General features: G+C 46.1%; 2 protein-coding genes across 2 annotated transcripts; one reads left to right on the top strand and one right to left on the bottom strand.

Annotated features, from left to right (window-relative positions):
* The first annotated feature begins 9,627 nt into the window (after window positions 1-9,627).
* On the top strand, window positions 9,628-12,223 carry DCTPP1 (dCTP pyrophosphatase 1). Its single transcript, XM_006896609.1, has 3 exons — window positions 9,628-9,767; window positions 10,412-10,522; window positions 11,926-12,223. Exons 1-3 carry the CDS (start codon window positions 9,628-9,630, stop codon window positions 12,221-12,223), a joined length of 549 nt encoding a protein of 182 aa, XP_006896671.1.
* Window positions 12,224-14,086: 1,863 nt separating this feature from the next.
* Window positions 14,087-23,186, bottom strand: ZNF771 (zinc finger protein 771). Its single transcript, XM_006896526.1, has 3 exons — window positions 23,150-23,186; window positions 22,658-22,807; window positions 14,087-15,113 (listed from the first exon to the last, which is right to left on the bottom strand). Exons 2-3 carry the CDS (start codon window positions 22,796-22,798, stop codon window positions 14,301-14,303), a joined length of 954 nt encoding a protein of 317 aa, XP_006896588.1. The 5' UTR covers window positions 22,799-22,807; window positions 23,150-23,186; the 3' UTR covers window positions 14,087-14,300.
* Between the last annotated feature and the right edge of the window lie 470 nt (window positions 23,187-23,656).

Consider the following 23,656-nt stretch of genomic DNA (forward strand, 5'->3'; position numbering starts at 1 on the left):
GGAGGACATTATGCTGAGTCACAAATGGACAAATTTTGCATAGAGCCACTGTTGTAAAATGGGACTGACACCAGGGTTGAGGGAAGACAGAAAAGGAGGGGAGGAATAATGTTTACTGCATTGAAAGAAATGAGGGAGAGAACCGTTCAAAAGGGATATATGATTGGGTATTATTGTAATTACAGAAATCCAGAGTGAAGGCTGTACAGTGGCGTGGACTTGGGAACTAGGGGGAAGGTATTGCATAACAATGAAAGAGTTTTTCTTTTCAAGGAGGAATGGGGGGAGGGGAAATGCAACAATGAATGACTGGAAACCCTAAGTCTGTAAACTTTCATTAAAATTAATAAAAATAAAAACACCCAAAACCTACATTAGTATGTGTTTTCCTTAATCAAAAAATGAAGAGCTTTATTCTTCAAGGAAAAAGGAGAAGTGAAGCCAACATTCAATATTTGTTCTGCAGTGAGCATGCTAGAGGCCCAGTCTCCTTTCCTAGAAACTCTGCTCAGCATCTCAACATCATGCCACCAAAGATTTGAATCTGTGCCTGTGAATACTACGTTGTTAGTGTTGCTGAAATCACTGTGTCAGTACATTCTTGCTGAAGGTCTTCCACCCTTTCACTCAACATCCACATTTCCAAGTACGATTTCCTCTTCCTCCCCTAGCAACATGTCTAAAATAGGAGAGAAAAAGGTTTGCTATCCTTGCCTCTTGGAGCACTCTGGCTGCACCCTTTCCAACACATAATTGATCATTCTTTCGGTAGACCATGGGATAGCCCGTGTTTTTTAACATCACAACTCAAAGGCATCAATTCTTCTCCTGTCATTCTTATTTATTGTCCAGCGCTCAGATGCACAACAAGTGATTGCAAAGGCCATGACCTGAATCAGGTGCACCTTAGTCTTTAAACAGACGTCATTACTCTTCTTTATTTTGGAGTCATCCCTGACCGTGGACTTGCCCAAAGCTATACATCTTATCTTCTGACTGCTGGTACCAAGAGTGTTGACTGTGCATCCGAGCAAGATGAAAGCATTGCCAGTTTCAATCCTTTCTCGTCTATTGGCCAGGTGATGAGGACCTTTGTTTTCTTGATGTTGAGATGTAATCCATATTGAAGACTATATTTGTTAATATTCTTTTAGGGTTTAATTCTTATTCGCTATAATCTAATAGGTTATGCAAGAGGCCTAAGAATACTCAACATTTTCCCATAAAATTCATGGTAATTATTTGCTCACTTTCTACCTGTAGTGGAGTGCATCAATTGTTCAATTGCCCTTAACTTTAGCCACATGGCTGGAAACATGCAAATAGGGCATGTTAGTCTATCTACAAGGGGATTGGCTGGTTTGGCCATTCCATCAGATTTAAATTAAGAGAATATTTGGCAGCAACACTTTGGGAATCTCACTACCAGCAAGGAGGAAGAAATAGAAAATGGAGCCCATGTCCTTCAGGCTCAGAGAGCCCAGCATCAGTCAGCCAGAGACACGATGTGAGACGGAGCTGACCCAGGACTGCTGCTCCACAGCTAGACAAGGGGCCTTCACCCAAGCTTGCTGGAGGACTGGGGCGAGACACCATAACTTGCATGATGATAAGAGCTTTGTTAAGACTTGCCTAAAGCCACAAGACTGAAGGCTGAAGGGCCTGTGAGCATGCTTGAGAAATTGTCTAATTGAGAAACTACCCTGTTGTTGCTAGCCTGTGTGGTAACCTTTTAACTTCCCTAATAAACTCCACAATTTTGAATATAGTTCTGTGAAGTCTCTGTAGCTGTGGCAATGGATGTCAGGAGGATGGGCAATCTCCTCCCGTGCCTCTGAAAACCCTCAGGAGGGTCAGCTAGGGGTCAGTTTCAACTCTATGGTACACAATAACAACAACTATAGAGCAGTAGGATTTGTGTTGGGATTAGTAAATATAATTGCAGGAGTGTCAGTGACATATCTGAGCTCACAGGATCTGGTTTTGTACTGTGGATGTTCTTAATGGGGATAGTTAGAGGTAGAGTTAATAGAGGTCAGAGCTTTCCCTATGCAGCCCTATTAAATTTTCACAATACCATTTTGGCTTATGACCAGTCAGAAAGAAATGCTATATTTTCAAGATAGCAGACAAAACCTGTATCCAGAAAACTAACAATGGAAAACAACATGAGGGAATGAGTTCTCCAACAAAAACCAGCAGAACCTTGTATAACAAATGAAATGTAATCATGCCATAGTTAATAATGCGAAGAGTATTGCTTTAACTATAGTAGTAAATTAATTTCATTTTCCGCCTGCTCAAAAATCTTGTTTTCCATCATATCCTAACTTATACTCAAATAGCCTGTAAGACTGCACATCTCCAACCAGTCTAGTCTTTTAAATAACCAGTGGTATAGCTTCTAGCACCATGACAGAAGTCGAGTCACCAAAGTACAACACACGGACAGACAAGTGGTGATGCAGCACTTTGGTTTTCAAGGAGGTTTACAAAGGATTCCCTGACAAAAGTGGCCTCTCACCACAGGCAGAATCTGTAGCATGGGTGAAATTTGGTTTTGGGTGTTCACCGAGGGGTGAGGAGTGGACCAGATGGAGAGAACTTTGTAATAAAGGCAGGAAGGGGATTGGTGTGGGGTGGTGGAAAGATACTTAATTGGATTTCAGCATGTGTGTAGTGGTATGAAGTAGAAATGTATCCTTGGGAAAGACTTCCAAAGGTCTTGAGTACTCTCCCTGGGCATAAATGGCCTAAACTAGAGATCCCAAAAGGCCTTCTTCATTATCAGTCCTTAAACATTTAAAAAAGCACTCTTTTTAGTCTCATTTCAAAACTAATGAGGTTTATGGACCTATCTCCGATAATCACAGTACTGTTTGTTGTAGGTGTTGCAGATATCATTATGACCAGTATACATATTGTCCCTGTTCTCCCAGTGCATGTAAATCAGATCCTATTATATGCATCAGGAAACTGAGGCTCAGGGAAGAGGAGCATCTTATCTACAAGCACAGGGACAAGTGCTTTTTTTTTTCGGTCATCTGACTTCTAGCGTCCTATCACGTCATGATTTCTCTGACACCTCTGACTGGTCCATGTTCCCCTAACCCCATCCCAAGCTGGCAGACGTATATACCCTCACGTCCTCTAGGTCTCTGCTTTGTTTTTTATTTGCAGCTGCTCCACTCCAGAAATGCCCACAGAAAGTAGGCATAACAGCCTGGCTCTAGTGATGAGGGTGTGTATGTACATGTGTGCTGCCTGTCCATCCCGTCATTAACTATTTCTAACTCTGCTCTGAGGAAACAGAGACTAGTAGATGTATAGATGGCCTTGACGGCACCCAGTCTCCTCTGCAGATAATCTTGTAAAGGGCTAATAATAAACTAGACTAGAAGACAAGATCAAACACACCCTGATTAAAAAGCAAGAAGGGCAGATTGCCAAATGTGTCCAAGAAGAATAGAAAAGATTGACTCAGTGTGGGGTGAGGGAGAGGGGGAAGTCTGGGGTAAGAAGCCCATATGTTTGCATCTGTTTCTGTTGTCAACCGAGGGTATAGTATTAATAAATGAGATAAAACACCAAGAATGTACAGGTAAAGGAGGTAAAGCAGGAGGTGAACAGTTTGAACAACTGAAGCACCAAACGCAGCTTCTCTGTGCTTTTATTGAAAACTTCCAGGGAACAAATCACAAAGAGAATTCTATGCAAATGAAGCTAAGCTCTTCCTATTGAAAACCTTATGCTTGATTCAGGAGGGAGAGGCTAGCAAATACAAGAATTGTGTAAACACTTAAGGTCTGCCTTAGCACCTACCCCTGTGACACCTAAGGTCTGCCGTGGTGCTTCAGGGTGAATTCTGGTTTGTATCAGCGCCACCCTCAGCGCCACCCTCATATTCTGATATAGCATTTGGTTTATTATAAATATTTAGTATGAACTTCGGCTTCCGACACATTTCCCCGTCCCACCCCTACGATTCCCTCATCCCTCACAATTTACTCCTTAGCCCTAACTCTGTGTTGTGCTAGAGCTGAACTTGCTAAGTCTTCAGATAATGTTTTGGAGCAAAGAACTTGGGTGCCCCTACAAGTTGATTTACAAGAAACTTACTTAAAAAAAAATTTAAAAAAATAAAAAAAGAAACTTACTCACCTAGGGATCTTCTGGAAACAAGGCCTTCCCTTCTCTTTCCTGTCAACCTTCAAGGGCCATCTGACATAGAACCTCTAGAAGGCTTTGTCCCTGCATCTGAGATTTAGAGGACTCCTGAGAAAGCTGCTCCCAAGTGGTGCTTTGCATTCTATAAGAATTTGAGATTGGTTTTTTTTTTGTCTAAGCAATAGGAATTCCAGAACAACTTAATTGGGCTCACATGAAACCTATCAATAGACCAAGAAACACTTGTCTGAGCAGAACAAGGAACACTATGTGGTTTTAAAGGTGTGTGTGTCAATGTAGTATCCTTTCTCCATATTTATTCAATCTGTATGCTAAGCCAATAATTCCACAAACTGGAATATATGAAGAAGAATGTGGCATCTGGATTGGGGAAGACTCACCAATAATTATATTATGCAGAAAACACAACCTAACTTGCTGAAAGTGAAGAAGACTTGAAGAAATTACCAAAGATCAGTGACTGCTGCCTTCAATATGAATTACATCTCAACACTGCTGTTATGTTATGTGCCGCCGAGTGGCTTGTGACTCATAGCGACCCTATGTACAAGAGCCCTAAATCCTAATCTATCCTATGCCAACCTCACTGCCTCTGACACAACTACTCCCATTACCCTAATCACTGAGTTAATCCATTTCATCAAGGGTCTTCCTCTCTTATGCATTAAGAAAACAAAAATCAATCCCAGATGTTCACGGTTCAAATCCACCAGTTGCTCAGCTGGAGAAGGAGGAACAATCTCCTCCTGTACCAGTCAGATCTGACTTGATGGTACACACACACGTGCACACACACACACGTACACACACACACACACACATAAATAAAATAAGAAAACAAAAATCGACACCTGGCCAAGGGCTGCCCATATCAGGTCCTCATGGCCGAATCCAGAGGATTGACAGGCACCAGCTCCCAGCCGGCAACAAAGGAGGACGCTTCAATAATTCAAATCCTCCCAGAAGAGCAGTGGGTGAGCACTGACACAACATTTTCATGTTAAAATGATGCACCTCCAGCAATATGAACCTATCCCCCAAAGCACAATGATAGCAGTGCCTCTAAATTCCAAAATCAATCACAATAGTCTATGTGTTTACTATTGCCAAAGGGGCCCTTCAGAGTAGGGAGAGAAAATCTTCACCCTAGAGCCTACAAAGCCCTTTTCCAGCAGAAGTAGCTAAGAGAATGAGACACTCCCCTCATAATGAATCAAGGTGAAATCTCTCTCAGGGTGGAGTGACAGGGAATGGCAAAGGACACACTAACAAAGGAGATCAATCAGAACTGAATTTGACAAAGACTGTGGCAATATAACAATAGAAAATGACCCTCAAGAAATGTGGCTCTATGAGAATAAAGACAGACTCTCAAGGACTGTGGCAAAATAACAGACTGAAGGAAAAGATAAACAAGATGGCCAAAGTCACCATCGTCCATTAGAAGGAATACACTATCAGCTGTTTAAATCCCACTCCCTGCTAACAAAAGATATATAATCCCCTTTGTAAGATAAAAACGGAGTCAGATTGTCCTGATCTGTTCATAGTCTGTTATGAACGTCTAGTAAACCTGTTTCTTTCTCTTGCTCAAAAAAAAAAAAAAAAAGAAAACAAAAATCCTCACCGTTAGATGAATAGGCAATATCATGATAGATGGAAGAAAGATTGACATTGCCAACAATTTCATTTTACTTGAATCCACAATCAACATTCATGATTGTTATGTGCTGTCGACTATAACGCAAAACAACTCCATGGACAACGGCTCTGAACCTTGCCCTACTCTGAGCCAATGTCACCATCTCTGACACATTCAACCCCATTGCCACAGTCCAGGGTTTTGCTCTCTTGCACTGACCCTCCACCTTTCCAAGCATGATGTCCTTCTCCAAGGACTGGTGCCTTCTGACAACATGCCCAAAGTATGTGAGATGGAGGTTCAAAATCCTTGCCTCCAGGGGGAGCTCTGGTGGCCTAGTGGAAAGGAGCTGCAACTACAATCCCAGAGGCGCACGGTTTGAATCCACCAGATGCTCTGCCAGGGGAAGGAGGAACAATCTCCTCCTGTACCAGTCAGATCTGATTTGACGGTACACTCATACAAAAATAATAAAATTAAAAAAAAAATCCTTGCCTCCAAGGAGCAACCTCTCTGGAAGAGACTTTGTTCTCTTGGCAGTCCACAGTATGTTCAATACTCTTCTCCAGTACCCAGCTTGAAGGCATGGGCACTTCTTTTATCATTCTTAGTCATTGTCCACCTCTGAGATACATAAAAAAGCAATTGAAAAGACCATGTCATAGGTCAGGCTCACTAGAGTCTTTGGACTAACATCGTCGTTTTTCAGCACTCTGGAAAGGTCCTTGTTAACAGATTTTCCCAATGCAACTCATTGTAGCAGCAGTCAAGAAATCAGAAGACATGCGCACTGGGAAAATGTGCTATGAAGGACTTCTCAAAAGTGCTAAAAAATAAGTAAATTGGCTTAAAGACTAAGGTGTGCCTGATCCAAGTCATAGTATTTCCAACTGCTTCACATTCATCTGAGAGTTGGAAAATCAATAAAGAAGACCAAAACAGAATTGATGCCTTTGAACTGTGGTGTTGATGGAAGAATTTTGAATAACCCTAGACTGGCAAAAGAACAGATAAATCTGTCTTGGAGTACAACCAGGATGCTTCTTAAGAGGCAAAGATGATGAAACTTTGTCTCATATACTTTGGGCATGTTGTCAAGAGAGGCCAGTTCTCAGAAAAAGACATCAGGGTAGGAAAAGGTGGAGAGTCAGCAAAGGACAGGAAGACCCTTGATAAAAAACGGACAGTGACCGCAGCAATGCAGTCAAGCACATCTGACATTGTGAGTTTGGCACAGGTTAAGGCAAGGTTCAGGTCTGTTGTTACAAGGTCTCGCTGAGTGGTACTTGACTCAATGGTTGTGTTGTTGTTGTTTAATGCTGTCGAGTCGTAGACGACTCATAGCGACCCCATGAACGAACAGCCTGAGCACTGTTCGTACATAGAGTTTCCGAAGGCAAGCCATTTTGGAAGTGGGTGCCACTCCTGCTTCCAGGCTTGATTTAGTCGGGAAGCTCCAGCCAACACTGTCCACCATGGGTGCCCATTACCACGACTGGCACATCCCTGTCACAGGCTTCAGCATCACAGCAACCACGAGTTACCTCTGTACAGCAACGCACAGACCAGTGCTATACCACCTAGAAGAATGTTTGACAGGAAGACAATTTGAACCTGGCCGAGGGCCACAGATGACAATCACCCACCTTCGACTTGGTAGCACAGCTTCCTTCCACTAGGCCAACATAGCTCTCTCTTGGTCGTCATCATTGTTATTGTTGTTTAATGCCGTCGAGTCATAGACGACTCATAGCGACCCTATGAACGAACAGCCAATGGTACTTAACAATAAAAAACAAAAGATTTATTGTTGAGTTTTGTATTGTTTTTCTTGTTGCGTACCCTCAAGTCAGAGCCGACAGGAGCAGGAGGAGATTACTCATCCTTCTCTAGCAGAGACTCTGGTGGATTCGAACTGCACACCTTCAGGATTACAGAGCTCACTGTTGTTGAGTTTTATACCTGTTCTTCCCATTTGGTTTCTATCTGTTGTACCTAGGATCGCTATGAGTCCGGGATGACTGAATGGCATCTGACAACTTGTTGCTGTTAACTCAGTTCTCAGATTTAAAAGAATGATTCCATGATTCACCATCTCATAAATTCTTTAATGTAAGTAAGTGAGCTTGGCGTCTTCAGAGACCCATAAAATGGCTTTGCTTGTTTTGTGTGCTCTGTGAATGGCCATCAGACAGTGATCTCCTAAGAGGCTGGAAAGGTTGGCAGAAAGCCATGTGTTCCAAGGCCTATAATTTTTACTGAGGTCCAATTAATTTCCTCTCTTTAAACAAGAGGCTGAGTCTAATTCCCTGTGGGGAATGGTGGGGGGCTGGGGACCCGGATACATGAAGAAAAAGGTGTAATTGTCAAGGATCCTTTTATTTGGAATCACCATCAAGACACAAGGAAAACCCCTCAATAAATCAAAATATGCATTGCATTGAGCATATCTTCTTGTCAAGGGCCTCTTTAAAGGGTGAAGAACAGGGACTTTATTTTAAAAATTACATGTAAGCCTTGATCCAAGCCATGATATTTTGTACTGTTTCATATGCTGTGAAAGTTGTTGTTAAGTGCTGTCAAGTTGTAGGCGACTCATAGCGACCCTATGAACGAAAGACCTGAGCACTTATATAATTTTCATCCTTTCTCCAGGTTCAAAGGGTTTCCAGAGGCAAGCTATTTCAGAAGTGGGTGCCACTCCTACTTCCAAGCTTATTTTAATTAGGGAGCTCCACCAAACACTGTTCACCATGGATAACCATTATCGCATTTGACACATCAGTGTCACAGTGTTCAGTTTCACAGCAACCACGAATTACCTCTGTACAGCAACTGGACAGACCAAGGCTACACGACCTAGAAGAATGTTTGACAAAAAAAGTTAAAAACAGGCCCAAAAGCCACTGATTAAAGTCACCCACCTTTGGCTTGGTAGCATCACTTTCTGTCCACTAGGCCAACTGATCTCTCTATGCTGTTGTTGTTAAGTGCCATCAAGTCGTAGGCGACTCATAACGACACTATGAACGAGAAACTTGTCCCTCCTCGACTTCACTGTGAAAGTTAGATAAGGAATAAAGAAGATCAAAGAAGAATTGTGGGGTTGGCAAAGAATATTGATTAAGCCATGGACTGCCAAAAGAACAAACAAATCTATCTAAAAAGAAGTGAACCAGAGTGCTCCCTCGAGGTGAAATGGTGAGAATGGAGAGACTTCATCTCACACACTTTAGGTGTGTTGTCAGGAGAGGCTAGTCTCTGGGAAAGGTGGAGGGTCAAGGAGAGAAACACTCTCAACCAGAAAGATTGCAACAGTGACTCCAACAATGGACTTTAAACATAGCAGAGATTGTATGGATGGCGCTGGGATGGGAGACAGTTTCCATCTGCTGTACAGAGGGTCGCTAGGAGTTGGGGTTGGTTGACTCTCTGCACCTGGTAACACTGTCTGGGTTCCAGCTTTAGTCTCTTCCCACTTCGCTTTGGCGCCATCTGGCGCTCATCGGGGACGCCTATACTCGCCTTTCCTCGGCCCTTTCTCTTTGTCTCTTCCACTTGTACCTGTATCTTTAAGAAGCTTGACCAAGAAGGAGAATTCGAGTGCTTCAGCCTAGAAGGGCCCTCCTAAAGGACCCTCAGATTGGCCCAGCGCGGGCAAGGGGTGGGCTGTAGCAAAGGCCAGCACAGTGATTGGTCCTTCCTCCGGCTCGGTGCGGGGTAGCCGTCGTCATTGGCCAGGGTCTCCGCTTGGCGTTTGGCGCGGGGTTCTAGCGTGCATCCTGGACTGCTGCGGGATGGACAGCATGTCTGGTGCCGGTGCCGACGCGCGGGAGGCGGAGGGCGGAGAGGGTGATGCGCGGGAGGCAGAGGGCGGAGAGGGTGCTGCCCCGGCCGGCGCGTTCAGCTTTAGCCCGGAGCCCACGCTGGAGGACATGTAAGCCTTGCCCAGGCCAGGCTGGGGCGATCACCTCTCTCCTTCCTATTGTGGGAGGGTCCCTCCACGAGGTCAAGCAGAAGGCTGGCTGCAACGCCCGGGTCCGCTGGCTGGCCTTGAACGAGCCTTCAATAAAACGGATGCATCAGTGAACACCTGAGGGTGGGGAAAACTAAATTAACCCCTGTAATACAAGGGCTACCCTCTGCACAGCTCTGGGGAGATGACCAGAGGTCACAGTACTTTAACCACTGAGAGTAGGTAGCCGAACAGGGGTGCATGAAGTGCTGGGAAATGGGAGATCATTTTCTCTAGAGAAAACCATGAAGGTTTCTTCTTAGACGAAGTAACCCTGAAGCTAGACAGGGCTTAGGATATTCCATGCAGAGAAGGCAACATAAGCAGCAGATGGGATAATGGGTTGGAGGGTACGATTTTGCCAGAGTTTAACATGTGTATAGAGATAAACTGTTCAATAGATGAAACTAAGCCCCACTGACAAATTGTTTCCCCGGGGAATTATAGCAGACCTCCTGCTGCCTGTATCCCCTTTATATATAACTAGGATATTCGTTTTGCCTGTGTCTCCTCCCCCACCCCCAAGCTCAGGGAATTTGGGCTTCCAATCCTTTGTCCTATTCTAGCCGACAACTCCATGCTGAGTTTGCTGCTGAAAGAGACTGGGATCAGTTCCACCAACCTCGGAACCTCCTGTTGGCCCTGGTGGGGGAAGTAGGAGAGCTGGCAGAGATCTTGTGAGTAAACAGAACGCTTCCTGGAAAAGTTTATGTGTTGTGGGGGAAGGAGAGGGAAGCATTCATGGATTCACTTGCCCCGTCTTCACTGCTAGGCTCTGGATACAGAGATACCTCACTCATCTTTACCCTGTAGAAGGATTCTGGCTCAGGGAGAGAATGTGACAAGGGCATAGTTGATCTGGATCTTAGAAGGGATGGTGGCAAAAGCCCTGCCTCTGGGTTGGGAGAAGGTATTCTGTCAAAGACCTGCGTATGGCATTCCAGAAAGGAAACTATATTTACAAAGATCAAGAAAGGGCTAAGTTAAAATCTAGGAGAATGAATTCCATTTGTTCTATTCTCTGGGGTCTCCCAATTGTAAGACTGTGGAAGAAAGAGATGGGAGAACAGCACAGGAAAATAAAGGTTACCTAGTAAGTGATGGGCTTTGGACATGAATTTGACCAGATAGGAGTGGTGGGGAGACCAAGGAGGAGGAGGAGGATGTAAACTGAGGTTGGAGGAATGAGAACACTAGTGTGTGTCTGTCTCTAGGTATACAAATCATTTATTACAAGTTTATGAGTGTCGCGCGTTTATGTGATACACCTTCTAAACTCAAGAAATAGGGTCTCGGATAGGCTCATTTTCTACCTTCACATGATTGAAATTTTAGTGGAAAGAGACAGTTAAAAAAAAGTGAATTTTAAAAGGTCTGGGATTGTGATGTGTACTATGAGGAAAATAACACAAGATGAGAGGTGATTGGAAGGAAGAAAGCTGAGGAGGTGACATCTGAATGGAGACCTGAATAGCAGGGATGAGGTCACCATGGGGAAGTCTGGGCAGGGCCATTTAGAGTGGAGGGAGCATACAGGAAGTGCAAAGGCCCTGTGAGTGCTTGATCTGTTGGTGAGACAGAAAAGGGGGCCTGAGAAGTGGGAGAAAGTGGTAGTGACATTGGAAGAGTTCAGTCACTACAGGGCCTGGAAGGACTTGATCCATGATCAGGACTTTGGAATTAATTCCCAGCACTTTCGGGGTGGAAGGTTAGGAGTGAAAGAAAACGTATTCTGTGCATTTAAATGATGGAGAGATGAGTTCTGCAGTGGTCCAGACCCGAGATTTGGCCAGCATAACAATGGTAGGGCTGGAAAGGAGTGGAATTGGGCCTCACAGCTTTGTCTGAACAAGTGAAATGTTCTCTTGTCCCTTTGCTCAAGATAGGGGCATAGAAGTCAGTGACTCCTCAGCTGGGGTCTTCTCCCCATCCTGACTTGGCCCAGATAGGGTGGATTGCCTCAAAAGAACTTGAGGATGACTGAGCCGATCCCTACAAGAATTGAGGTCCTCTTGAGAGAGGCTAAGCCCACTGTCCCAGCTTGTATTTTCACATGTCTGTCTGTTTTACCCCCCGCCAGTCAATGGAAGCCCGATGAGCTTACACCCCAGATGTGGCCTCACAAGTTGCAGGTAGCCCTTCAGGAGGAGCTTAGTGATGTCCTCATCTACCTGGTGGCACTGGCAGCCCGCTGCCGAGTGGATCTGCCCAAAGCAGTGCTCGCTAAGATGGAAACCAACCGGCAACGTTACCCAGCTCATCTCGCCCGTGGTTCCGCCTGCAAGTATACGGACTTGCCCCATGGGGCTGCCTCCAAAGACCAGGTGATGGAGTCTGCAGACCCTGCCCATGAGTCCACCGACCAGGCTGACACCTAGAAACTCAGGCACAGGCCCTGCAATTCAGAACAAGATCTCAGGCAGAAGGGAGCCTGGTCACAGACTATCTTGTCTGTTCCTAACAAACCTTGAGCCGGGGTCCCCAGTTCCTGAGGTCTGAAGTCCAGGGAACTCTGGGAATCAAAATTCTGTTTTCTCTCCCAATAAAACGGTTTAGGGAAGCTCCCTCTGGTCTCTTCCTGGGGTGGCTTAGAAGAATGTTTCCAGCGGGTGCTGGAGGGAGACCAGGAGTATCTCTGAGCCCTCCTCTTATGTCCTTCCTACCTGCAGGGCAGAGAAACTTGCTTTCTTTCCCATGCCTTCCCTCCTTCCAAGACTGTAAAGGAGGCTGTATTGGTGGTGAAGAGTAAAGATTCTAGGGCCAGTCAGTTCCTTTTTTGACACTTATTTTTCTGTGCCTTGGTTTTCTCATTTTTTAAATGAAAATAAAAGGAAGCTCTGGTGACCTCGCATAAGAAGCTGCACTGCCAACCCAGAAAGTATGCCGTTCAAATCCACGAGCTCCTCTGAGGGAGAAAGATGGGCAATCACTCATGCAGTCTACTTCTCATGCTTCTCTCCTGCCAGCCTCCCTGCTTCAGGGCCTCACATCCCACCCTAGGTGTTGTCTGCAAGTTTCAGGGGCTCACTTTCCAATCTTAACTCATTTGACCTTTAAGACTCAGTTCAGACACATCTGGAAATGTTAAATGCATTTGAGCCGTAGCTGACTCATAGCAACCCTATGAACGAAAGACCTGAACACTTGTATAACTTTCATTGTTTCTCCAACTTCATAGGGTGTCTGGTGGCAAGCTATTTTGGAAGTGGCTGCCACTCCTGCTTCCAAGCTTGTTTTAATTGTGAAGCTTTCACCAAACACTGTCCACCATGAGTAACCATTATCGCATTTGACAGTGTTCAGCGTCACAACAACCATGAGTTACCTCTGTACAGCAAATGGACAGACCAGAGCTATACTACTTAGAAAGTTTACCCAAAAACAATTAAAACCAGGCCTGAAGGCTGCAGATTAAAATCACCCACCTTTGGCTTGGTATCATCGCTTTCTGTCCACTAGGCCAACTGACCTCTATGTTGTTGTTGTTGTTAAGTGCCATCGAGTCATAAACGACTCGTAGCAACCCTATGAACGCCCCTAAAATTCAAAATTGCATTGGGGACCCCTCCTATATAAAAAGCAGTAGCTTTTCCCACCATAGCTCCAATGCACTGGGCTGCAGTTGTCCCTTTTATCCTTGCTCTGCCATTCCTGTTTACAAAAACAGAGATGAAAGAAGCTCCTAACGTCTACATACATATTTATAGTGAACAGTATTCAAGTCCAGGTATAGGACTACTATTTGTCCAGAGCAGCTTTCAAAGCCTCTAGTGCTATAAAACTTTAAAAGGCACACTGGTGGCTTAGTGGTTAAAAGCCTTGGTTGCTAACTTCAAGGTAGGTGGTTGGGACCCACACCAGCGTCTTAAAATGAGGCAGCCTGCTTCCATTAAGATTTACAGCCTGGGAAATCCCAGGTGGGCAGGTCTAGTCTTCAAGGTTAAGAGTAATTGGAGCCAATTTGACAGCAAAAGGTTTCTAAATTACTGTTACCATCCATATAAACAATTGTGTAACTCCATGAGGTTCAAGCCTTGAGAAAACAGTGCTTAGTCATATACGTGTTGTATTTATAGGCCCCTCCAGGCCATTATGTTATGACATAATTAAGGGCTGTGTGTGGGATGACGCACCCAGCTGGAGGAAGCATTTTCTGGGACCTTAACAATTGAAATCACCCAAGGCTAGGGGAAACGCCCACTTTTCTCCCCACCCACCTCATTCACAGGCACGGGAGAGTAAGGATAGAATACTTTATTCACCAACACGGACGAGGGGATGTAGTGAGGGGAGGTTGGCAGTTTTCAAGGCCCCCGTCGAGGGATTCTCCCTATGGTAGCGGGCAGCCAGACTGCCGTCCCACGCTTTCCCAGGCCTCGACGCTAGGGAAGAGGATTGTCCAAGATAACGCAGCTGCCAAGTTGGGCCCCCAGCGGAGGCGACAAGAACGGCGGCTCAGCTGCCCTCGCACTCCGGGCAGCGCTCTGTGGCAGTAGCAGCTGTGGCGCCTGCGGGTAGTTTGAAGTCCCGGCCGCACCCGGCGCAGATAAACAGGCGGCGCCGCATGTGCGCGCGCCGGTGCCGGATGAAGTGCGAGCTGAGGCGGAAGCGGCGGCCGCACTCAGAGCACGGGTAGGGCCGCTCGCCCGTGTGCGTGCGCGCATGCTCCGCCAGGTTGGAGCGGTGGCCGAAACCGCGGCCACACACGGCGCAGCGATGCGGCTTCTCGCCCGTGTGTACCCGCTTGTGCTTGGCCAGCGCCGAGCTCTGGGCGAAGCGCGTGCCGCAGTCGGCGCATGCGTACGGCCGCTCGCCCGTGTGCGTGCGTCGGTGGCGCGCCAAGCACGAACTACCGCCGAAGGCGCGCCCGCAGTCCGGGCACGCGTACGGCTTCTCGCCCGTGTGCACGCGCAAGTGCTGTGCGTAGTTGGAGCTCTGCGCGAAGCGGCGACCGCAGTGCGCGCATGCGTATGGCTTCTCGCCAGTGTGCCGCCGCCGGTGCTGCCGCAGGTTCGAGGCCGCCGAGAAGCGCTTGTCGCACTCGGGGCACTCGTAGGGTCGTTCGCCTGTGTGTGTGCGGCTGTGTTTAGTCAACGCCGACTTCTGCGAGAAGCGACGGCCGCACTCGGTGCACGCGAAGGGCCGCTCGCCCGTGTGCGTACGCGCGTGCTTGGCCAGCGTGGAGCGGCGCGCGAAGGCGCGGCCGCAGTCCGGGCACGCGTGTGGGCGTGTCGGGTCGGCAGGTGGCACAGGCGCCTCGCTCGGGACCTGCGGGGAAAGGGGGCACAGATCAGCCCTAATAGATAGGCCCCGAAACCGCAGGCTTCGGTCTCTGCGAGCTCCAACCTCTCTGGGCCTCATTTTCCCATTGCTAAAAATAAAAACGGCATCGCAATAAATGAGAGAATAATCCATGCAACGCTCATGTTATTAATGCCAGGTGATATTGGGTGCTCTAAGATTAGCAATTCTTTATTAATTAAACAGATATTTACTGAGTGAATACAATGTGCCAGCCCCTGTTCTAGGCACTGGGAATTCAGGACTGAATAAAAACGCACCTTTTCAATAAAGATACACAGGGAGTGTTAAATTTGGGGGATGCTGCAAATTTATATAAACCTTACTGGTAAGGTAAAAAGAGCAAAGATCAAAAGGAGGTGAGAAAGCAGAGCATCACATGGCACAGCAGCAAGGCCCCGGACTTTACCTGCTGAGTTCCAAAAGCAGCAGGGGTGGGGGAGGGAGCGGGAATTTTAAAACCGCTAGAGCGGGGAAGAATAAGGAGATGAAATTCCCTTCAGGGCTTGTTGGCCACAGTGGGGATTTTAGGTTTTACTATGAGTAAGATAGAGGGGTCCTCAACTCTCAAAAATTCCAAACTCATTGCCAACAAGAAGCTGTATTATAAAACATAATGCATGGTAGTGATTGTATGAAACATATGTATACAAACTTTGAGACTCACTGTGACCCTATGTACAACAGCTCTGAACCCTGCCCTATGCCGAGCCAGTCTCAAGGATTTAATTTGCTGATCCCTAAAAAGCAAAACTCAGAAAACAGTCATTCACTGCAATAAAGTTATACAGTAAACCTCCTCCATCTCTTCTCCTTGCCCCAGGGACGCTCTTGATGTACAGAAATACTGTGTGAAAGCCACATGGCACCATATTGCTCAAACCTCCCCAGCAGTCTGGGAAGTCTTTTCTCTAGCTTCCCAACTGTTCACAGAATTTATGACAATTATAGCAGCAATATTTCCAATGCTCTCTTTGCTCTCCTCTCTCCATCTACTAGCAAAGTGCAGGGCTAAAAAAGTTTTATTCCCCAACTCTGCAGAGTGGGGCTCCCTGGTGGCACAGTCGGCAGAGCACTGCACTGCTAACCCAAAGGAGGTTCCTCTCTGGCAGTTTGAATCCATGGCTCTGAAGGAAAAAGCTGAGCAATCTCTTCCTGTGCAATTTACAGCCCCTGAATACTCCCCTGGAGGGTCAGCTATGAGTTGGTTCTGATTTGATGACAATGAGGTTTTGAGAGTAAGTGATAAACCCACTGAATATTGAAGTTACTTTTTCCCTCCAAGTGGCTTTGGGTTGGCAATGCTGCTCCTTACCCGCTAGGCCACCAGAGGGAGACATAAGACAAGATATTAGCAGGTTTTTTACTACATCAGACTTCCAGGGTGCTGGCTTGGGAACAGATCAGTGACAAAGTAACTAGATCATCTGGCAAAATAAGACAGTGGTTCTGACTTAGTGAGAAAGGTGGTGAGAAGTGGGTGGCTTCTGGATGAATTTTGGTTTAAGACTTCAACTTTGATAAGAGATTAGATATAAGGTCAAAACAAGAGTTTAAAGGCCTCTCCAAATTTTTTATCTTAGCAACTGCATACATAGGATGATAGTAAGAGGAGCCAGGTGAAAGATGGGACCTATTTACAATTTGTACATCCAAACTGGATGGACACATCTGAAGCTCAGGATGGGAGCCAAGGCCAGGGATGTAAATTTGAGCCGGTGTGTAAAGCCCTGTGATGAGGCCACCCAGGAAAGAAAGGGCTTGGGAACTTGAGGCAGCAACGGGAGACTGGGGAGGAGCAGTCAGTGAGACAGGAGAGGCAGGAGGGAGATGTGTGTCAGGGGAGCTGGCCAGGACCACATCCACGCTCTTAACTAAACTTTTAAGAGCAAGCAGCTTTTTAGCTCTCAAAAAAGAACTACCATTTTTAACACTGTGGAAGAAAAAAGGCCAGGGCAAAACCCAAATGCTGTTTTGCAGCCTGAAGTGAAGCAGAATGGAAAAGAGGCCAGTTTCATTGGACTTCTATGGATAAAACGGAGATAAAATCAGAAAAAGGAGAGAAATGCTTTGTAGGAGTGAAGTGAGGGGAAAATATTTTTAATTATCAGGGTGAAGAGGAATATTAAGGGCATGCTGTTTCTCAAAAGATCCAACAGGCATCCCAGCAATACAGATGCCAACAAGTCATCTGTGGGCCAAGCAGTTAACACCATTAATTCACAACCAAATACAGACATACTAGGAACAAAGCAGGGTTAGATGTTCCATCTTCACACATCAGGAAACGGGTTTGGAGGGGGTAAGTGACAGCCAGGAAACAGGAGGCTTGAAATGCAAACCACACTCTTGGCAAGGGGAGGAGGGGTCCTGAGTCGAGGGGAAGAGATCCTGGGGATACGTTCAGCCCTGAACAGTAGTCCTTAATACATGGCACAGTCAGGTATGATTATGATGAATAAAACAGCACTTAAACTGTTTGGGGAGGGTAGTTCTGCACCTCTTATTGCCAGTAACATGTACTATATCATACAATGCTACAGTGAGTGTAATGTGCTGGTGCCATTCTCAGATGTTCACTCTCTCATGCTCAAATATTGGATTTAGAAAGATACCGACATTAAAAGACAAATAATAAACTGGGTGGCAGGCAGGGGGCGAGAAGGTATTATACTTACATCAGGAATTACTTACAATGGAGTCAAGGACAGACTTTAAGTCAGGCACTGCCCTCTGCTTCTGAGGCTGCAAGGAGAGGAAAGGCTGGCCATACCTTTAACAGTCTTTGTATGAAAGAATTAGTGGCTTGGTGGTAACCACCTCAGAATAGGAAAACACGGCCCCTGGGGCATTAGAGACCAGCCAGAAAAAACCCTGGCTGAAAGAAGACATTGAAGGGTATTATGATCATTCACATTTTAGTGTTGAGGCTTTGACAACACTATTCTGTATACATTGTTATTCTGCATACATTGTTATAGCAAATAACTCCTGTTATTCCTTTGGCTCATAGGTGAGAAATCTGAATTTCAGGATCTAAGCCTAATAGATTAAAATCACATGGCCAGGAGGGCTCAGGGCTGACTCTAGAGCAGAACCTTAACCAGCAGGCTATAGTGTGTCCCTGCACCAACACGGTGAAGGCACAGCACAGGCCCAACTCCAAGTTCCCTCACAACTGGCTTGGCTGGAGTCAAGGTCACACTCTCCGGTCTTGTCCTGGGCTTGACAACTGCTGGATTTGTTTCAAACCACCAACCACTGCCAAGAGATCATCTGTCATTACTTATACATTCTCTTGGCTCATTAGCCCTTGGCACCCCTCTTTAAGATGACTTGAGCCAGTTTAAGGACTTCCTCAGGCCCGAATTCATTGACTTAGGAAAAAGAAATTCTTCATACAAGTACCCTTTGTGTCTCTAGATTCAAAAAGAGGGGGTCTGGGGACCCAGATAAGAACTTTTGGCAGACAGGCTGAGCCCAGCTCCTTCAGCCGTTGGGGAAGTCATTCTCATCCCCTGCCCCAGTCCCAGAGAAGACGAGTTGGCTAGACAAGCTCAGCATTTCCAACTTGAGGTATGCACCCTACACAGTGAAAAAGGAGGGTAGGCAATGTGTGGGCAAAAGTTTAGCTCCTAATAATCATTATGTATTTATTTTCATGAACATTAGAAAAACATTCAATCGCATCAAACCTGTAATTTCATCCGTGTTACTATTTAGAGGACTGTAATGTAAATTGATTTGACAAATTAACACAAATCTATCAGAAGCATTAATAAATCTAAGCCTATCAGGGATATACATGTGATTAATACTTGGCAAATACCAGGTAGTGTGATCACTAGAGGCCCATCTCACGGCCACTGGGTTGATTCTGCCTCAGTCCAGAACAGAGCAGAACCGCCCCATAAGGTTTCTAAGGCTGTGAAGCTCTACAGAAGCAGAACGCTGCGTCTCTCTCCCTCAGTGGGGTGGCTGGTAGGTCTGGTGAGTTCCAACAACCGACCTCTCCATTAGCGGTCAAACGTTTAACCACTGCACCACTAGGGATCCACATACATGTCTCCAATGCTACAACTACTTGATGTAAAAATTAGAATCAATAGCATTCGTATTATAGGAAAACATTCAATCGCCTCAAACCCGTAATTTCATCAATGTTATTGTTTAGAAGAACATAAACTGATTTGACAAATTAAACCTAGGAATAGTTACCAAGGAAGAAGGTATTATGAGGTACCGTGTTGTATAACAATAATAATCCAGGTATTTGAAGTTTGGAAGCAGAAGTGGCATCCACTTCCTAAATACCATGCCTCTAGAAACTCTATGAACTTTGAGAAACAACAACAGTTATAGTTATATGTTCATGGAGTCCCTATGAGTCATGTTGGACTCGACGGCAAGTAACAACAATTTGAACTTCATAATCTTCTCTTCCTGCTCAAGTGCTTTTTAAAACTGACTTTCTTTGTCTGCCATTACTTTTCTTTTTTTTTTTTCACGTCAGACAGGTAATGTGCCCATGTCGTAACAAGGGTGGCACATGTCATACAAAAGCATGAACAGCCAATCATCATGCGCATGAACCGGGAAAGGATCTGCTATTACTTTTCTAATTAAAAATAACAGTAGCGCAATGAATGAATGGAAATCCAAAATCTCTGTAAATGCTCATTAAAATTATTTTTTAAAAAAATAACAGTAGTAACAACATCCATTTCATCAGCATTTACTATGTGCCAAGAACTGTGCTAAGTGCTTTTTCATTAACATTCTCCTTTAAATCTTTTGTTAGATCTTACTAGTTCCATTTCACAGATAAGGAAATACTTAGAAATAAAGTCATTTCCCAAGGCCACTCTATCTCATTAATGGCAGAGCCAGCATTTGAACTAAAAGTCTGACTTTGTCCAAACCATCTGAGTCATGATGCAGTTTTATTTTGTTGACTAGAGTTTGAAGTTACCTGCACAGCTTGTCTCCATCCCTGGACCGTCTCGGCAGTAATCTCCCTTCTTTTTGGTATAAAATGCAAAATATGTACCCCTTATTAAAGAAAGTCCAGTCCACGGACTAGCGACATCAACATAATTGCAAACGTGCAAGAAATACGGACTCCTGGGCCCCATCCTAGACTTAATTAACCTTCATTTTAACAATATTCCCCCCAGTTTCCCTGCATGGTTTCCAATGGTCGAAATCTTTGCAGAATTAGACTGACACATCTTGGAGTGGCTGGTGAGTTCACACTGCTGATCTTTCCATGAGCAGCCAACCTCCTTTAACCACTGTACCACAGGACTTCCAGGGATATGCATGCATGTTAAAAAATTAAGAAACACTGATCTAGGCGAGCTCTGGTGGCCTAGTGGCAAAAAGTTGCACTGCAATCCCAGAGGTGCTTGGTTCAAATCCACCAAATGTTCTGCTGGAGGAGGGACAATCTCCTCCTGTACCAGTCAGATCTGATTTGATGGTACATATAAAAAAGAAACACTGATCCAGAAGAGCTACCCCCCATGCACTTAACAGCTTGCACCACTAAGCCTCCTTACTGGTGCCGAGTGAAGGTGGAAATGTGAAGGCCTTACAGGCTGAGACCAAGATGGGTCAATGTTGAGTGACTTGAGATGAAGCTAAAGTGACACAGGGTTTAGATGGCAGAGAGCTATCAAGGTCAGGTTTAGGAGCAGAGACTTTTTTATCCCAAGGGAAACAGAAAACCACTCAAAAGTCTCAGGGGAGAGACATAACTAACTATGTATAGAGCCTCTGAGAAAAGATTTTCTAGTCCCTAAAGATTGAATGGATTTTGATTGTCTATTTCTGGACAGTGACAGGCCATAGACTAGATGACAGCTAACACTCACAGAATGTTTTTGGAGACCATGATTTTACAGAAGGGAAACTGAGGCTCAAAGATGCCACATGGAAAATTCATAAACTATCTGTGGGCACCATTCAGTGCGTAGGTGTGTATAATCTTTAACCCTACCCGCCTGCAAATTCAACCATCAAGATGGTCTTTCTCAGAAGGATCTTATTTTCACGAGCCCATTTTACAGATGAGAAAGTAGAGGCAAAGCTGGTAAATTTGGCCAAGGCTGGCGCTATGAACTTTTTATGATTATCCCTATGGTCACAGCATACACATCCTCTGCCAGTTAGCTTACTCAGGATGCCCCCAAATACCTACTTCTCTTCAAATTCACTGCCGCTACTTTAGAACAGTGCTCAGCCCAGAAAGCTCTTAAATGAGCTGAAAAACCTCTAGCAGAATGAATGAGCCTAAAATCAGTCCTAAACGTAAGAGAGAAGAATTAATAATAGCAATAAATAAATGTTTCATAAAGTGCCACAGTTCTAAGCATTTCACTGTGTTAACAAATTTTCACAATCTCAAGAAATAAATGGTCTTATAATTTCCCCTTTTATAAACAAGGCAACTAAGGTACAAAGAGATCAAGATATTTTCCCAAAGTCACACAGCTGGTAAGAGATGAGCTTGGAAGTCTCTAAACTCTGTGTTCTTAATTTATAGGTGAAAGATGGAGACAGGGTCAGAAGAGGCCAGGATGAGCTAGGAAGCCCTAGACAAGCAGAGCTAGAGGTCTAGGAGCCAGTGCCCTCCGCTAGGGCCTGACATGAACCCTAGGGGACAACAGAACTCTTTCCCCAGGAACTGTCCCCTGCGCAGGGAATCAGAAGGAGCCTAAACCAGAAACCCATCCCATTGGGAGTCCTCCAGCTGAACGCAGGGTACTTTGGCTGGGAACAATTAGAGTCTTGTGGGACTGAAAAGATATCTGATGGCTGTTAGAACCTAGAAGGGGAAATCTGACTTTATATTCTGATTTCCTTATATTCCTCTCCTTAAAACCTCAAAAACCCAGACTCCTAACCTGGCCTCATCCATGAGGCAGCGGGATTGAATCACCTGCCTTGACTTTACCTAGTGCCACAAACACTCCTCCTAGCCTCTGAACTATCATTACCTCTGTCTGGAGCACTTAACCTCTCAAAGACTCCTCCTGCTCTCTGATTAGCCTTTCCTTTCCAAGCTCTGCCACCTTGAGCTGATGAACTCATCAGCTTAGTCTCCTCATCTGTAAAATGGGACGATTACGACCTACATCATGGAGCCGAGATACTTAGAACTGTGTCTAGCAACGAATATATGCCATGCAAGTTAGTTGTTACTGTTGATGAAACCTAACCTTGGCCTCTTCCCTCCAAGAATTAAATTCCTACCTCTAGGCTACACATACACACACACCTGCAAGCTGAACATCAAGCTCTATGGGGAATCAGGGATAGACATCATGCTCCCCCAGCATTTATTACAGTTCCTGGCACAGTATAATAACAGCATGGGCAGTGGGTGGGTGGATAGACCAACCATGACATTCTAGCTATGAGATTCAGGGCAAAGAAGGAACAGCGTTCCTGCTTCTGTCTAGGGAGGCTGGGCCTGGACCAGGTTTGTGGGCAATGTTAACACATACCTCCTTGTTGTCCATGGGAATCTTGAGTTTCACCACCTCATACTTCTCCTCACCCTCATCCTCCTCACCCTTCACCAGGAGCACCATCTCTTCCTGCATCTCTTCCTCCTCCTCTTCTTCTGCCTGCTGTTCACCAGGCATCTTGCTGTCCTGGGGTGGGGAGCTGAGTCAGTAGCTCAGAACCCACCCTCCCACCATGGCCCTGGCCCAGGCAAAGCAGTGCAACCGTGACCTCTCCTGCCCAGCTTTGGTCTCCACTTTCCCCCCTGCAGCCTAGCCTCATGCCCCAGAACCGCCGGGGGCCAGCTCAGAAGTCACCCTTTCCACCCCCCTCTCATCTCAGCATTCAAGGTCCTTAACAGAATCCTCAGCCTCCGGGAGTCGCCACCCTCCCCGCGCTGAGTCACTCCTCTGGTCCCAGGTCGGCATCCTGAGCTCAGGGGCGCAGGATCACGCCGGAGACCCCGGAGGGGGCGCGGGGGGCGCACTCACCAGCCGCAAGCTCCGCGCTCGCGCCGCCCCAGGCCCGGGCGCCCAGCGGTTGAGCGCTCTACGAGGCCGCGACTCCAGGGGAGGGGAGGGGCGGGGTCCTGAGTAAGAACGATCATTGGTCTGCTCGCGGGCCCCGCCCCATGTAGGCGGGGCCTAGATGACCCGGGCATCCAGCCCCCAGCTATGGGGAGAGAAGACCAGTAGCTTCACTGTCTCCTAGCGCCCGCGGTCCCTGGTTCCTGGGCCCAGCGTTTAAGATCCTTGCCGCCTATCTCTGACCTACCCCTGAGGTTCTTCTCCTGCGGCCGTTCAGGGGTCTCCACTGCCACTGGGCGCCGCGTCTTCACCGCCTGGAATAGGCCACGTGCGCTCCAGTCGGGTCCTGGGCCTCTCGCTGGCGCCCCGCCTGGAGGGCGGACCCTTCTGCCTGCTCTTTCCTTCGCTGTTTTCTCCACCCCTCCTTTCCTTTTCCCTGCCCTGCAGGCTTTCCTTCCCTGTCTTATGGTC

This window comes from Elephantulus edwardii, unplaced genomic scaffold (assembly GCF_000299155.1).
Source record: "Elephantulus edwardii isolate Elephantulus edwardi_28Jun2011 unplaced genomic scaffold, EleEdw1.0 scaffold00186, whole genome shotgun sequence".
Lineage (NCBI taxonomy): Eukaryota > Metazoa > Chordata > Mammalia > Macroscelidea > Macroscelididae > Elephantulus > Elephantulus edwardii.

What these genes read in the sequence shown, in the direction of transcription:
- DCTPP1 (XM_006896609.1), top strand. Translation starts at nt 9,628, where the DNA reads ATGGACAGCATGTCTGGTGCCGGTGCCGACGCGCGGGAGGCGGAGGGC. An exon ending in GAGCCCACGCTGGAGGACAT is followed by an intron (nt 9,768 to 10,411) that starts GTAAGCCTTGCC and finishes GTCCTATTCTAG; the next exon opens with CCGACAACTCCATGCTGAGT. An exon ending in GGAGAGCTGGCAGAGATCTT is followed by an intron (nt 10,523 to 11,925) that starts GTGAGTAAACAG and finishes ACCCCCCGCCAG; the next exon opens with TCAATGGAAGCCCGATGAGC.
- ZNF771 (XM_006896526.1), bottom strand. Translation starts at nt 22,798, where the DNA reads ATGCCTGGTGAACAGCAGGCAGAAGAAGAGGAGGAGGAAGAGATGCAG. An exon ending in TTCCCATGGACAACAAGGAG is followed by an intron (nt 15,114 to 22,657) that starts GTATGTGTTAAC and finishes CTTTCCCCGCAG; the next exon opens with GTCCCGAGCGAGGCGCCTGT.